General features: G+C 42.4%; 1 protein-coding gene across 1 annotated transcript in view; it reads right to left on the reverse strand.

The window, feature by feature from the left end:
- Window positions 1–274: 274 nt before the first annotated feature.
- LOC115480206 (cytochrome P450 2F3-like) overlaps window positions 275–16130 on the reverse strand; it is a 49857-nt gene continuing 34001 nt past the window's right edge. Inside the window, exons 6-10 of the mRNA XM_030218714.1 lie at window positions 13299–13475; window positions 8582–8723; window positions 5625–5812; window positions 1856–1994; window positions 275–1080 (exon numbers count right to left, since the gene is read on the reverse strand). Of these exons, the coding sequence (XP_030074574.1) occupies window positions 899–1080; window positions 1856–1994; window positions 5625–5812; window positions 8582–8723; window positions 13299–13475 (828 nt within the window). The 3' untranslated portion in view covers window positions 275–898. The remainder of the gene's footprint in view (window positions 1081–1855; window positions 1995–5624; window positions 5813–8581; window positions 8724–13298; window positions 13476–16130) is intronic.

Below are 16130 nucleotides of genomic sequence, written 5' to 3' on the forward strand. Positions count from 1 at the left end.
TTGTTGAATGAGTTAGTTTTCAATAATTTACGGAAATTATTTATGTCGTGTGTTGTTTTTATTGATTTAGATAGTTTGTTCCATATTTGCGTACTTATATAGGAGAAACGGGATGCATATGTTAATTTATATTTCACTCCTTTGCAGTTGGGGTAGTGAAGGTTCAGGAACGTGCGTGACATATAACCCGGAACTTCACCGTGTATGATCTTATGAACCAGAGTGCAGACCTTGAACGTAATTTGCTCTCTTAGTGGAAGCCAGTGTAGTTTTTCTTTTAAGGGTCTGGCGTTTTCATATTTCATTTCCATTTAAATGGCCAGGAGCCTCTCCTGGCTGTATAAATTACTTTAAATATCAGGTCCTTCCTACCCTACATGCACATAAACTTATGTGTGTTGTTCCATTACATGCACAAGTTTATGCTTACATAGAGGAGTTGCTCCTCTGTATGGGGTTTGGGATGGAGTTGGCTCTTATGCACATACCTTTGCAATTTCAAATTTATACACATAGATTTACATGGGAAAAGTGGATGCACAAATTGTAAGGGTAAATTTGTGTGTATACTTTTTCTGAGTTGATGTTCAAAGAAAAAAACACTTTTCCTTTGAAATCTGGTTTAAAATTTGCAGATAAGAAGTACCTGCAGACTTTATGCTTCCATGCAACGTCTAAAAAATGCCTGTTATCTGCAAGTAGAAGCCCATAAGCACTTTAGCTGAGCACTGGAAAACAAATCTCAGCCATGCTAGTATACCCAAGCTTTGAAAACAGTTCTCCCCAAGCCTCTAATGTCTTACTATTGCGCCTATTAAACATTGAAATCGTAGCATGGATTGGATACGAAGACCCAGTACTAGCAGCTGCTTAAACAGAGGTTAGAGCATCAACCCTTTCAGCGAGGAATCACACAAAATTGGTATGGGCGTGGAACGTTCCCTAAGCCAGAGCACTGTGGGGTGAGGTCGATTTCATCCTTGCTGATCACGGGCTTCATATCAAAGTTCTGTAGGAGAGTGGTGAAGTAGAGAAAGAGCTCCATCCGGGCCAGGCCTTCTCCAAGGCAGATCCGCTTCCCTAAAAGATGCAAAAGGTGTTTCAAGGACTCAGGAGTGCTATGGCTACAAAAGGATTTTTCATAATTTGTACAGTTAACTGGTTTCTGGAAAGAAGACATTTGGCTATTCTGGTTGCTTTGGGATCTTATACCCAGTCTTCTATATCACTTATTATTATTACTGGATATCAGGACCATTGATATCAAAATGAAAGAAGGCTACTTAGTAGTATTTAATTTCTCAGTATAACTTGAACAACATCTAAAAAGAAAAAAAAACTGGTTGTGTTTCTTAACTGAGATTTTCTCTGGCATTTTCTGCATTGACATTTTAGCCTTGAATGAAAGGAATTAGTTACTCCTTTAGGCGTCAAGCTCAGCTAGAAGCAGGTCTGGGATTTTGCAAGTGCCTAGACAATTTTTCTAGTATTTTATGTCTCCTTCCAACTCATTTAACCCAGTTTCCACAACAAAAGCCTCCCCAATTTGGCCACTAGATGTCACCATTACATGATAGCTATGATTTATTGTCCTAAGGACTGTAAACGCTGCCTCCTCAGCATTCCCAAGCCACAGCTGAACCAGAGAATGAAATGTCTCAAATGTAAATCAAAATCAGGATTCTCCACATGGTAGACCGTAGACCCAATAAGCACTGATTTTCTGCAGAATATTTTTTGCTTTCTTTCCAAAAAGAGCATCAAATTAATTCTTTACTCAGAATATCTACCATTTGAAAATCATAGAACCACTTGTTCCCCTCTATATTTGGTCTGACTTTTATTGAGACCTCACCTGAGGAGAATGGCATGAAGGCATCATTCTTCTTAAAGCAAGTGTTATCCAAGAAGTTGTTAGGGTCAAAGATTTTGGGGTTTTTGTATTGCGTTGGGTCATAGTGTACTGAACTCAATATAGTGATGACATTCGTGCCCTATGGGAATCAAAACAAGAACAGATGACAACATTTAGGCTGATGATTTTTAAATGGGTTCCATGCATAACGTACCCCACTGTGTCAAAAGGTACAGAACCGTGACTGTGCTGCCTCTTGCTTTTTGACTCTTTTGTTCCTTAAGATGTAGAGATACACATGCTCAGCTGATGCATGGATTGCTAACCTCTGACCACTGAAGAGGTTAGCGGTCCATGCTACTTGCCCTAAATGTGGATGATTGTAGGGGTGGATATAGGCATTATTAAGGATACACATTCATTTGTAATAACATGAGTCAAAAAGAGAAAGATAAGAAAAGAGGTGTCAGTGTACCTAGCTTGTTCACCACCCGGGGCAGATCACAGCTGTACCCTCCCTGGCCCATTTATCAAGGTTTTTGTTGATCTTGTGGGCACTGTGGTTAGGTGGGGAAGGAGAGAGAATTGGGTTGGAAAAGTTTGAGGGAGGGTTTTATTTGTGTGGGAAGGGAAAGAGGGAAAATTGGGTTGGGAGGAAGGAGGAAGAATTTTACTTTGTACCATACTTTGAGCTCCTCTGGTGAGGAATGTCATTGAATTATGTACAAGTCATTGAAAGCAGTGCATGCTCGTGTACACTATTTTAAAACAGTGCATATTTTTAATAGTATTGTCCATCAAATGATATAATAATGATAATAATAATGAAAAATCCTGTAAATGACACAGAATTAAACATAACAACATTTTTGAGCATCATACCCCTAGGCATTATAGTACAGCGAAGCTCCTTTTACACATGCTATACTCTTGTCTCCCAAAAACCTCATATTCATCAGTAGGACACAAGACCGATCACGCGGAGCTACAAACCTTGAGTTCCCAATGTTTTATAACAAAACTAGTAAAAAAGCCCCGTTTCTGATGCAAATGAAACGGGGGCTAGCAAGGTTTTCTTCAGAGTGTGCATGTGGGAGTGTGTGTTCCTGCCCTCTGCCCTCTCTCCCTCCCCCTCCCCCCTTGGAGTCTAGTCCTTCAGTGTTAAGTTTCCTGCTGTTCTGTGTTACAGAGAGAGTGAGGGCATCTCTCTCCCCTCCCCCTCTGAGTCCTTCACTGTTACAGAGAGAGGGATTTCGTGCTGTGCTGTTTTCCTTCACTCATGGGGAAACCGGATATCTCTGGTGCTTCACACTTCCGGCTGGAGGCTTCAGAACGTTGGTCTTGCCTTTTATATATATAGATATGCTCATATATACATATATACATTTTTTTGCTTTCTTGATGGTGTGTTTGTAGGTTGTGATAACTTTTAAAGGACCACTGATTTGTTTTCTAAAGGGCCCTTTTACTAAGCTATGGTAAAAAGGGCCCTGTGCTACTGGCGGGGATCGTTTTTGCCACATGCTGTGGCCCTTTTTACTGCATTGGGTAAAAAAGGCTGAAAATAGCTATGGCCATGTGGTAAGATTGCTCTTACCACGTGGCCGTGCGAGGGAGAGCACTTACTGCCAGTGGCATAGTTAAGTGGGGCCAGGGGGGCCTGGGCCCCCCTAGATTTGGCCCTGGCCCCCCCTGCCGATGACCCTCTTGACCCCCTCCCGCCGCCAACCCTCCCCCGCCGTCGCCTACCTTTGCTGGCGGGGGACCCCAATCCCCACCAGCTGAGGAGGTCCTCTTCTTCCCGCGAAGACTTCGTTCTGTTTCTGATGTCCTGCACATTGTACGTGCAGGACGTTAGAAACAGAACGAAGCCTTCGCGGAAAGAAGAGGAGCTCCTCAGCTGGTGGGGATTGGGGTCCCCCCCCCAGCAAAGGTAGCCCATGGTGACGGCGGGGGAGGGTTGGCAGCGGGAGGGGGTCTAGAGGGTCGTTGGCAGCGGTTGTCAAAGTTGGCGGCGGTGGCAGCGGCGGGGGGGGGGGGTCGGCGGCTGCAGGGGGTTGATAATAACTGGAGGGGGGTCAGTGGCGCCGGGGGGGGGGGGCTAAAATGTCCCCCTCACCTCAGGCTCTGGACCCCCCTTCCGCTGAAGTCTGGCTACGCCCCTGCTTACCGCCACCCATTGAGGCAGCAGTAAGAGCTCCCACGCTAACATGGCAGTAACTGGGTAGTGCGTGGCACTGCCCAATTACTGCCGGGTAACTGCCATGCTAGATAATAGTTCCCTATTTTTCCCTAGTGAGAAAAATGGTGTGCTGTAGGGCTGAAACTATCACCAGTGCCCGCGTTGGGCCTGTGGTAGCTCCAAATTGGTGTGCTTCCTGCCGCTTAGTGAAAGGGCCCCTAAGAGCTGACAGTTGGAGCCCAGTTGGGTTTTCATCTTTATGATGAATATTTTGAAGAATTTGACTACCTTACTCAAACTTTATTTTAAATTAAAGTTTGTGACAATTGTTTTTCAAACATTGATGCTTTATTTAGCCACATATTAGCCACGGCAGAAGCAGCACAATGGTTTACAATTTAAAAAGAAGCTCTGAGGGGAGAGAAGAAAAAAATAGGAGAAAAATAATAGAAAAAAGAGAGTGAGAGGTATAGTGCTAGGTAGGGCTAGAGGGAAAACAACTTCTGAGAAAAGATGAGTCTTAAGTATTTTTTGAATGAAGTGAGGGTTGGTTGGTTTCTGATATGGAGCAGCAGCTCATTCTAGAGTTTGGAACCAATATATCTGAAAGCAGGGTTCCTTGAGGTTTTCAGATGCAAAACTGAGGGTGGGGGGATGGTTCTGGTCAGCAGAGCGGAGACAGCAAAGAGGGGTGTAGGGAATCACAAGGGAACTGAGGTAGGAGGGGAAAACTGGAAGACGGGATTTATAAACAAGCAAGAGAAGTTTGTATTTGACATGAGCAGTTATGGGAAGCCAATGTTCATAGCTAAGGAGACGGGTGGCATGATCAAAATGGCTAGCATTCTGTTAAAGTCTAACAGTGGTAGACTAAACAAGTTGAACACGTTTGAAGAGGTAAAGAGGGAGACCCGAGTAAAGTGAATTACAGCAATCTACCTGGGATATGACAAGGGTAAGAATAAGGGGATACAGATTTTAAGAGGAGATAAGCAGGCAGATAGCATGTAGGCAATGAAGGGCAAAGAATGAGGAACAAATAACTGAATCTATTTGTAGTTTGAACGTGAGCTGTGAATCAAAGATGACACCCAGAATTTTGACAGAGGGGCCGATATTCAGATCGCAGAAGGTAGTCAGGCTGCCTCCTGCGGTCAGTGGTCAGCCCAGATATTCAATGCTGGTCTGTTTCCGGTGACTGGCATTGAATATCTGAATGTTCTTTAGCCAGTTTCAACTTAACCAGTCAAGCCAATATTCAACGCTAGCTGATTAAGTTGAAACCGGCCAAAGAAGATGACACCCAGAATTTTGACAGAGGGGCCGATATTCAGATCGCAGAAGGTAGTCAGGCTGCCTCCTGCGGTCAGTGGTTAGCCCAAATATTCAGTGCTGGTCTGTTTCCGGTCACTGGCATTGAATATCTGAATGTTTTTTAGCCAGTTTCAACTTAACCAGTCAAGCCAATATTCAACGCTAGCTGATTAAGTTGAAACCGGCCAAAGACGTGGTAAAATAACCTGTCTCAGTGGTAGCACACATTGATAACTTTCTCTTTAAGAGGATTTAGAGGATTTATGAATGTACCCTTGGAAGTGTGTATCCTCGGAACATGGTGTCTCGTATCACGCAATGCGGTAGGCTCAATGGAATGATATCGGTGAACCGCTGCACTTCATGGATCACGGCATCAGTATATGGCATTCTGTTCCGGTCCTCTATTGCTGGAGAGCGGTTTCGGCCAATGACTTGATCAATTTCCTCATGGACTTTTGCTGTAATGTAAAAGTTGACAGATATAAAACAAGACAGGGAGTTCTTTTTCGAGGAGAAGTCATGTCATGATTCAGAGCAATTGTTGGTAGCTAAGTGGTCCTTTTATTAAACTGTTCTAAGTGCTAATATATATATTTCTCAACAAAAAATGGTCTAATGCGGGACATGCTAAAGTGTCATGCAATAGTTTTGAAACTGCTGCGTGCTAACCTCACGGTAAATATTTTTTTTATAATTATTTTTTTGAGTGTCAGGGGCAGAGAGTAGACATTCCTGTGCTAATCAGTTAGTGCATCTACATTGCCACATGCTAACTGGTTAGCGTATGGATAGAACAAAAAACAAGGGGAAGATCTAGCTTTTGCATAAAATAAATGAAAACAACAACAGCAAAGGTGACAAAAAAAGTACCAAAGCAAATGGTGTGGTGCAGACATTTATTGGTAGGAATCAAAGACTCAACATGAGCCAAGTTTTGACCGTTAGGCCCGCTGATAGGTATCAAAGACTCAAGATGGGCTGTGCATCGGCCGTTAGGCCTTCTGATAGGTATCAAAGACTCAATATGAGCCATGTTTCGGCCTGGTAGGATAACACAGGAGCCCTTACCGCGTACAAAGGAGGGACAACATTAGTGCACAGCTATTAATGAAAAGAATTGGAAAATATGTATTTTTATGGCTATGGTAAAAATAGCATTAACATACAGGAAAGACTCAAGTAAGGGCACGCTAAGGCCATTTCTAACAACAAAACATCCTTACTCAATAAACTTTTATTCCCTTAGACATCGAATGGCAAAGTAAACCTTATGGCACGATATTCAGCTCGCAGCATTCAGTGATTATAAGGCTGCTGACAACCAAGCACAGACTGATCCAGATAGTCAATGCCTACCTGATCTGGACATTGGTATTGACTTTCTGGGTACTGCTTGGCTGCTGGAAGTTGTCTGGGTGTCAGCTAATATTCAGCACAATACATATATAACAATCTAGAAAAAGCTAGACCAGCCATTTTGCTGCCTTAATTTTATTCAATATTTATTACCATGTATTAACTGCCTTTATGAAAAGGTTAACCCAAGGCAGTGTACAGCAGGTACAGTTTAAAATAAAACTTACCCAGCTAATATTCAAAGTGATTCAGCTGACCACTGACCAGTTAAATCACTTGGTCGGGGCTAGCTGCAAATTTTCAGCGGCACTTAAACTGCTATGTACCGCTGAAATTCACGGTTAATGCCTTACTCAAAGCCTGGGTGGCGTTCAGGGGCTGGGGGGCTTTCCGGGGATGTAGTCAAAACTTGGCCCTTAAGTGGCCAGGTTTAGCACATAAATGGTACCACATAAAAGTCTGTCTTATCTTTGGGGTCCTTTTACAAAGGCGTGTAGTGTTTTTAGTGCACGCTAATGATTAGTACACGCTAAACGCTAGAGACACCCATAGGAATATAAGGGCATCTCTAGCATTTTATGCACACTTATTTTTACAAATACCTGGCAAGATCCCAAAAAAGTACAAAACATTCTATACTGCTTATCCCAGAAATAGTGGATTTTTCCCAAGTCCATTTAATAATGGTCTATGGACTTTTCCTTTAGGAAACTGTCCAAACCTTTTTTAAACTCCGCTAAGCTAACTGCCTTTACCACATTCTCTGGCAATGAATTCCATAGTTTAATTACACATTGAGTGAAGAAAACTTTCTCCGATTCATATTAAATTTACTACATTGTAGCTTCATCGCATGCCCCCTAGTCCTAGTATTTTTGGAAAGCGTAAACAGACGCTTCACATCTACCCATTCAACTCCACTCATTATTTTATAGACCTCTGTCATATCTCCTCTCAGCCGCCTTTTCTCCAAGCTGAAGAGCCCTAGCCGCTTTAGCATTTCCTCATAGGGAAGTCGTCCCATCCCCTTTATCATTTTCGTCGCCCTTCTCTGTACCTTTTCTAATTCCACTATATCATTTTTGAGATACGGTGACCAGAATTGAACATAATATTGCTGTGGGAAAAGATTTGTTAAGACCCATGCATTCATTTCATCTACCCAAGCACAAGGCAGTAGCTAAATGAAGCTCATCACACATTGCCAACTTCAAAGTAAACTTCCTGTTGGAAAGAGCGGGATCAGATAGGGCTTGAGTACCAAAAGGCCTTGTACCATGCTGAAAAGCAGCATTAAACCACTGTGCCATGCAAGCACCATGCCACCCCTCAAATTCAGCCTCCCTACATGAATGCCTAGTGGTACAAATAACCTTACATTGTGAGCCCAATAGGGATAGAAAATTACCTGCTAAAATAGTACATGTAAACCACTTTGACTGTATCTACAGAATGGCAGTATATCAAGTGAGGAATAAATATAAACATAAACATTTGAACATAAGAGAACCAGCCAGTCAATGAAGATCAGCAATAGCACAGATCACTAATACCTGGCCCTTTAATACAGGTTACTATAATTTCTGTATGTCAAATCCTTCTGCAGCTCCTTGTGATCTTGGGCAAGTCACTTAACCTTCCATTGCCTCAGGTACAAATCTACAGTCCTACACTGAACTGGCCAAAGATGTAAAACGATTTATGCATTTCCCCCCTTCCAAATTGTTAAATGAATGGTTATGAATGCATCAACAGGGTGGAATTTAATAATTTGAATAAGTGCCCTCCATGTGAGTATTTCAATAGTGTTTCATAGCACAGAGGCAGGAAGCGTTTTCTTGCAACTCAAACTGCCTGTTGTATCATTTCACCTTTTATTTCTGGGTATTTCATGAGAATCAGGAATCCATATCTCAAAGTTGTGCTAACTGTTTCCGTTCCACCGAAGAACAAGTTGTGTGTGGTCATTACCAAGGTCTCAGTATGGAAAGATGTTTCAGGGTTCTGTTCCTCCTGTAAGACATTAACACATATGATAAATACTAGGCACATAGAAAGGACTTGGTACTACCCATCATACCTTGGTCTCTTCTTGGGAGCCACTTATGAACATGTTGTGGTGGTCCATCTCTCCCAAACAGCTTTTTTAGTGTAACTGATTCAATAAGGGCAAATATTCAAACTGTCTGCAATGGTACAAAGTCTGCAGGTACTTTTGCTTTACTCTAGAGATCAACAAGAAAGGTATGCATATACTCTACCTTTTTAAAAATGCCCCAGGTATCAAACTTTTGATGAATGTTGCTCCTGCTTTTGGGTGCAAGTAGAATTTCTATAGAAAATTACATTTCTTGATTAGAAAATATAATCTATACGTGTACGTTTCTGATCCTGCCCAAAATGCATCATCAGAAATGTCCACTCCCAAAGGAAGGTGCAATTAGGCATGTTGTGGACTATTGTATCTTATGGATGTGCATTCTGGTTAGGAAAAAGGATAAAATACAACGAATTAGGGCATTTTTAGTTAAACAAATGGGCCTAACTCTTGAATGAACTTAAAATCAATTAATTTTCAGCACCATTAAAGTATATGGAGACAGTGAAGAAAACAGCACTTGTTTAATCTGTATTCTTGCTAGTATTTGGGATTCTGACAGGTACTTGTGATCTGAATTGGCTGCTGTTGGAAACAAGATACTGGGCTAGATGGACCATTGTTCAGACCCAGTATGGCTACTGTTATGTTCTTATCTTGGCCAGTATGATACTTACTGGGAATCAAACCTATGATTGTTGGCAGTAGAGGCTAGAGATTTACAGCTGAAGATGCAAGAACAACACAGTTAAGCTAGAAGCCAGTGAGGAGTTATCTTCTGGACAGCAGAAAGAAAGTCATGCCTTTGATGGAGCCCACTGGATTAGAATTTGGTCTCTAATTAAAGACATACCCCTTGCTGGCCTAATGGGCTCTTCCAAGGGCATGGCTCGTCTTCTGCTGCCCGGAGGATTACTATTCACTGGTTTCTATCTTGACTCTGCAGTTCCTGCGGCCTCTGTTATAAGTCTCTGCATCTGAAGATATATGTTTGATCCATGGTAAGTCAGAATGGAGCCACTTTAGGAGGGAATAAGGAAGAAAGAGGAATCAGTCAAACAATTCTGTCTTAGCCTCGCTTCTTCAATATTTGATGGCTAATGTTGTTTTATGAATCTGAGACCACAGTAACATTCTGATGTAACATAATAAATGACGGCAGATAAAGACCTTTATGGTCCATCCAGTCTGCCCAACAAGATAAACTCATAGCATAAGGCATGTGATACTTCATATGTATACCAGATCTTGAGTCATCCTTATCATTTTTAGGGCATAGACTATAGAGGTCTGCCTGTCACTGTCCTTGTTCTCCAACTTCTGAAGTTGTTATTGAAGCCCTATTCCAGCTCATCAAAATCTGTCCAGCCACGATCAGGACACAGACCACAGAAGCCTGCCCAGCACTGACTTTGCTTCCCAATTATTGGTGTTGCCATCTAATCATTGTTAAGCTTCTTTGAATTCATTCCTTATAAACAGAATTCCTTTGTGTTTATCCCACACATTTTTGAATTCCGTTACCGTTTTCATCTCCACCACCTCCCATGGGAGGGCATTTCAGGCATCTACCACCCTCTCTGTGAAAAATTTACGTCCTGACATTATTCCTGAGTCGGCCCCCCTGCAGCCTCAATTCATTTTCTCTAGTTCTACCACCTTTCAAATATTTGAAAGTCTGAATCATATCACCCCTGTCTCTCCTTTCCTCCATGATCAGGTCATCAAGTCTCTCCTCATACATCTTGCGTTGCAAAACCCATACCATTTTCATCACTTTTCTCTGAACTGCTTCAAGTCTTTTTACATCCTTAGCAAGATGCGGTCTCCAAAACTGAACACAATACTCCAACCACCATTTCCTAGCAATTTTTGTCTTGGATATCCGAAAGAAGCTTGTGCTAGGAAAGTGTAGACTTCAGAGGGAAAAGGGGCAGGGATGGCCCAGCCACTGGGTGAACTAGATGTAAAGGTGTTGGCCTATAGTGTGGAGGAGTAGCCTAGTGATTAGTGCAGTGCAGATCAGGGGCGTAGCCAGACTTCGGCGGGAGGGGAGTCCAGAGCCCGAGGTGAGGGGGCACATTTTAGCCCCCCCCCGGCGCCACTGACCCCCCCCCCCTTGCCATTGCCGACCCCACCACCAACAACAACTTTGCCCCCCCTGCCAACGACCCTCTCGACCCCCCTCCTGCCGCCAACCCGCCATCGCCTACCTTTGCTGGCGGGGGACCCCAACCCCCACCAGCCGAGGTCCTCTGCTTCCCACAAAAGGCTTCCTTTTGTTTCTGACATCCAGCCCCAGTAGCTTTGTAAAAGAAACCCTAATGATTTGAGGGGGAGACACATTGCGATGATGGTTATGTTTAACTAGTATATTTTTGCAAGAGAAAACCCAAAGCTGTGAAAAGGAGATGGTTTGCTGTGGTGTTCATGTTAAATAAAGCAGTAGCGAATTCAAGCACAGTACAATGCATGTCACTGTTTGATGCTGTTTATATTGAAGGATTGTGATAAGCCTGCACACAAACAGTTTGATCTAATCTACAAAGTAACTCTTTAAAGATTGGGAAGGTTTATTAAGCCAATGATGAAGAACAGAATATTGTGATCATCTTTAGCTCTGTAGATCAGTTGATCTGGAATTCTTTGAGGCTTTTCCTTCCTTTAATGCACAGTCCTGTCATTTATACATATTTCTGAAATTTGAGTGGGGCATTATTTTGATTTTTGGTTGAAATAAAGCAGTTGTACAGCAACTGGACATGTTGATCTTAGTCTATGAGATCCTGCCCAAGTATTCTGAAGTGAAAGTAGACTAAGGAAGCTTGAGGATTAAAGTGTCTCCATGGCCAGAGAGAGAGAGAGAGATGCCAAGGCCAGGGTGGCATGGCACCTCTCGCCTAGTGCCTTGGTGTTCCTGTCAATGATGGTGCTGCTTTACCCCTCTATTGTGCATTGTGGTCTTTATTCCACTGTTTGTGTTGAAGCAGTGGAAAGAAAAGCTACAAAAATGGTATGGGATTTACGTTGCAGGACATATGAGGACAGACTTGCTGACCTGGAGGAAAGGAGAAACAGGGGTGATATGATAAAGACGTTCAAATATTTGAAAGGTATTAATCGGCAAACAAACTTTTCCCAGAAACGAGAAGGCAGTAGAACTAGAGGACATGAATTGAGGTTGAAGGGGGGCAGACTCAGGAATAACGCCAAGAAGAATTTTTTCATGGAGAGGGTGGTAGATACTTGGAATGCCCTCCTGCAAGAGTTGGTAGAGATGAAAACGGTAATGCAATTCAAGAATGTGTGGGATAAACACAAAGGAATCCTGTTTAGAAGGAATGGATCCATAGATGCTTAGTGGAGATTGGGTGGCAACACTGAAAATTGGAAAGCAAAGCCAGTGCTGGGCAGAATTCTACTGTCTGTGCCCTGATTGTGACTGGATAGATGCAGCATTAGTAAACAGAGAACAAGGCAAATGCTGGGCAGACTTGTATGGTCTGTGCCCTGATCGTGGCTGAACAGATCTGGATGGGCTGGAGTGTAGCTTTTCATGGGGCTTCGATGTTAACTTCAGAAATTTTAGAACAGGGACAGTGCTGGGCAGACTTCTGCTGTCTGTGCCCTGGGGGTAGCAGGGACAGATCAGGGTCAGGTAAGCATATGAAGTATCACATACCATGTGTAATGAGTTTATCTTGTTGGGCAGACTGGATGTACCGCACAGGTCTTTATCTGCCGTCATCTACTATGTTATTATGTTGAAGTCTTTATACCAGTGTTAGGGCCCCTTGCTCTTCTTTTGGTGCTGTGGGATCTTTCTTGTCAGTCTTGATGTCTTGTAGTGCTGTTGCCCCTCTGGCAAATCCCTTCCAGTAAGTTTTAAGCAAGTTTCTTTGAAAATGGATGGAAAGCACCGTTGCTAGAGTGCACAGTTATTTTCCCCATTGACTTTAATGGAAACAAATGAAATAAATGAGTCAGGATCCATACTTGTAGGCTGGTTGAGGTAGGGTAATTTTAGTCAAGGCAATTTAGCTGCATAAATGTCTTTGAAAGTACCTTTGAAAGACTTCAAGATAATATGAGGTCTCTTTAGCAAAATCAATCCTAATACCAGGAACCTGTCCTTAATCTTTTAGTTGCTTTTGTTTGACAAACATGGCAATCCCATCTAAAGCTAGTGTGGAGACTGTATATTCTCAATGTAATAAGCAGTTCAGGTATGGAAGGATGAGTCACCTGGCCAGCTATTCATCTTCCAAAGGCAGTTGTATTTCCCTATCCTCGTGTGCATTACAGCCTCAGAGGTGAACTGCAAACATAAATTAGATTTATTCAGCCATTGCTCACCTGTGGTCATTCGTGGCACTCTCCTTTAGCATCACATTACTCTATTAATGAAGGATTTGGTTCCTTTAGGCTGTCTCTAGAGTTCCTGACCCCAGACAATTGTGCCCTTGTCAAAATGTTTTTTCAAATCATACCTGCTTCATCTTGGCCAGGAAACAGTCAATAAAATCCCTGGGACAATTGGCATCAAACAATTCATCATGCATCTTGATCCTTTCTAAAACAAAGAGCTTCAGCTTTTCAAAGTTTGCAAAAATTTTGTTGTGAGGTCCAGGGAGGTGCTTCATGACATTTGGATAAATATTGTACAGCTGTGCATGGAGAAAAAAAAATATAATTATTTTCTGGTTGATATTTAAACAAATATCAGGGATTAGTCTAAATAACACTCTGAAGCTTGTAGAATATCGCTTCGTTCCTGAACCAATCAAAAATATAAGATATCTACCATTGACGTTGTAGTATGATCTTCTATGGAGGAAAAGCCTCAAATAAATGTTGGGAAACTCTGTTGTTAATATGTTAATCAACTTTAGGAAGGCCCAAACATTCATCACCGGCGGAAAAACCTCCTATTTTTACTATCATAAACTCTTCAAAGAAGCTGTTAAATTTAGCATGCATCTCACTTCTAACGTTTGGCGTGAGGACTTATGCCAGCTAAAACCTGTCATAAATCCAGGTATACAATCTGATGGCCAAACTTTTGAAATGCCCTTGACTCACTCATGCTTCTTCCATGGCCATGCCCCCTTTCCAAATGCACACAAGACAATTTAGGTGCACAGTTTTTTAGAATAGTGTGCAGGCAGATCCACACATAAATCATGATTAGTGCCAATTAATATCAATAATTGACATTAATTGGCTCATTGACTAATTATTTTGCATGCAAATCTGGGATCCACGTCTAAATTTGAATGACCATTATAGATTTTTTAAGTACATGGATATCAAAGTTGAGTAGGATTTAACTGAGTAGGAAGGCTCCTACCCATTAAATCCTAATGACTGGCTGCCATTCTGATATTCAATGTCACTTAATCACTGAATATCAGCATAGACCGCTGTGGCACGATTCAGTTGGTACTGAGCTGACCTGGTGCTGAGCAGAGGCAGAGCTGGGAGTTATCCGGGCACTGTCAATATGCAACTGTGAGTTAAATATTATCTGGAATATGGATGCGATCAGGTTGAAAATTTGTCTGAATGCCCAAATAATATCTATAGAACAAAATGGTGGATGGAGGACAGAGCAATGGTAGGCCGAGAAGAAGTTATCTGCATAGCAGTAATATTCAGCCATTAGTTTGTTAATTGATCAATTTCTACTACTACTACTTATTTCTAAAGTGCTACTACACATATGCAGCACTGTTCTCTAAACATGTAAGGGACAGTCCCTGCTCGACAGAACTTACAATCTAATCAAGACAGACAAACAGGACAAATAAGGGATTAGGGAATTACTTATGGTGGGAATGATAAAACAAATATGGATGCTGAACATGTGACTAGGAGTTAAGAGTTAAAAGCAGCCTCAAAAAGGTGAGCTTTTAGCCTTGATTAGAATATGGCCAGAGATGGAGCTTGACATCCCAACTCAGGAAGTATATTCCAGGCATACAGTGCAGCAAGATGAAAGGAGCGGAGTCTGGAGTTGGTAGTGGAGGAGAAAGGTACAGATAAGAGAGATTTATCTGACGAACAGAGTTCCAGGGAAGGAGTGTAGGGAAATATAAGAGTGGAGAGATACTGAGGGGCTGCTGAATGAATGCACTTTTAAGTCAATAAGAAGAGTTTGAACTGTATACGGAAATGGATAGGGAGCCAATGAAATGAATTGAGGAGAGGGCTTATATGAGTGTAGCAACACTGGCAGGATGCAAGTTGTGCAGCAGAATTTTGAATGCATTGAAGAGGACATAGCTTAGCAGAATCCTGTGAAAATCAAGTTGCGTTAGTCTAAGTGTGAGGTGTAGTGTGCTCAGAAAGAAAGGGACAGATTTTTCCACAGTTCTATATTTACTTTAGTTCTGCTGTATAGTGTTGGCATTATGACTGTACTATTCAGATGGTCAGTGCTGCTCCTCATACATATGGTGGTGGTGGTGGGGGCGGGGGGGAGTAATTTTATAAGCTAGTGCTTCCTTTTAGATGCCTCAGTGCTGCATGGTGAAAGCTCATTCTATAACAGCATCTGAGCTCTGATTCCTCTATAGAATACTAGTGTAACCTTGCATTATTTCACCTAGGAGTCTTTTCACTAAGCTGCGGTAAAAAGTGGCCTGTGGCAGTGCAGGCGCATGGATTAGGTGCGCATCGGGCCAGTTTTTACCACGTCTGCAAAAAGGGGCTTTTTAAAAATGGGATGGAAAAAGGGCATGTGGTAAAACTGAAATCAGTGTGTGCCTAAAACCGGCCTGAGCCCTTAATGCCATCCATTGATCTAGTGGTAAGGGATCACACGCTACACGCACGGTGACTGGTCAGCAAGCGCCAACTGCTGATTACTGCCTTGAATGGCGTGTGTGGGATGAAATAAAGAAATCATCCAGGCATTATGGCATGTGCCAAATCTGAAATTACTGCCTGGGGGGCATGGTAGCCTGGTGATAGTCTCATTTGGGCATGCACTGTACGCAAGTAGCAACTAACGCGACTTTGTAAAAGGACCCCTTAATATTTACACATCTACAGTTACATCAGCCATAGATCAGATGTAACTGTTGCTGAGTAAGTGCGGCAAGGGCTTGTGCCTATATGGGAGACACACCTATGTCTCACCCATGATCCACCCATGTGTAAGTGTACACCTGACCTTGAAAGTGATAGTATGATCTACAATCATGCATGCAAAAGCATGTGCCCAATTACAGAATTGCTCATATGCACCCTAATTCTCAAAAATGCCCCCGAGACGCCTGCGTATCTTCATTGAATAATAAGCCAATTAGTGCGAATAA

The sequence above is a fragment of the Microcaecilia unicolor genome, chromosome 11 (assembly GCF_901765095.1).
Source record: "Microcaecilia unicolor chromosome 11, aMicUni1.1, whole genome shotgun sequence".
Lineage (NCBI taxonomy): Eukaryota > Metazoa > Chordata > Amphibia > Gymnophiona > Siphonopidae > Microcaecilia > Microcaecilia unicolor.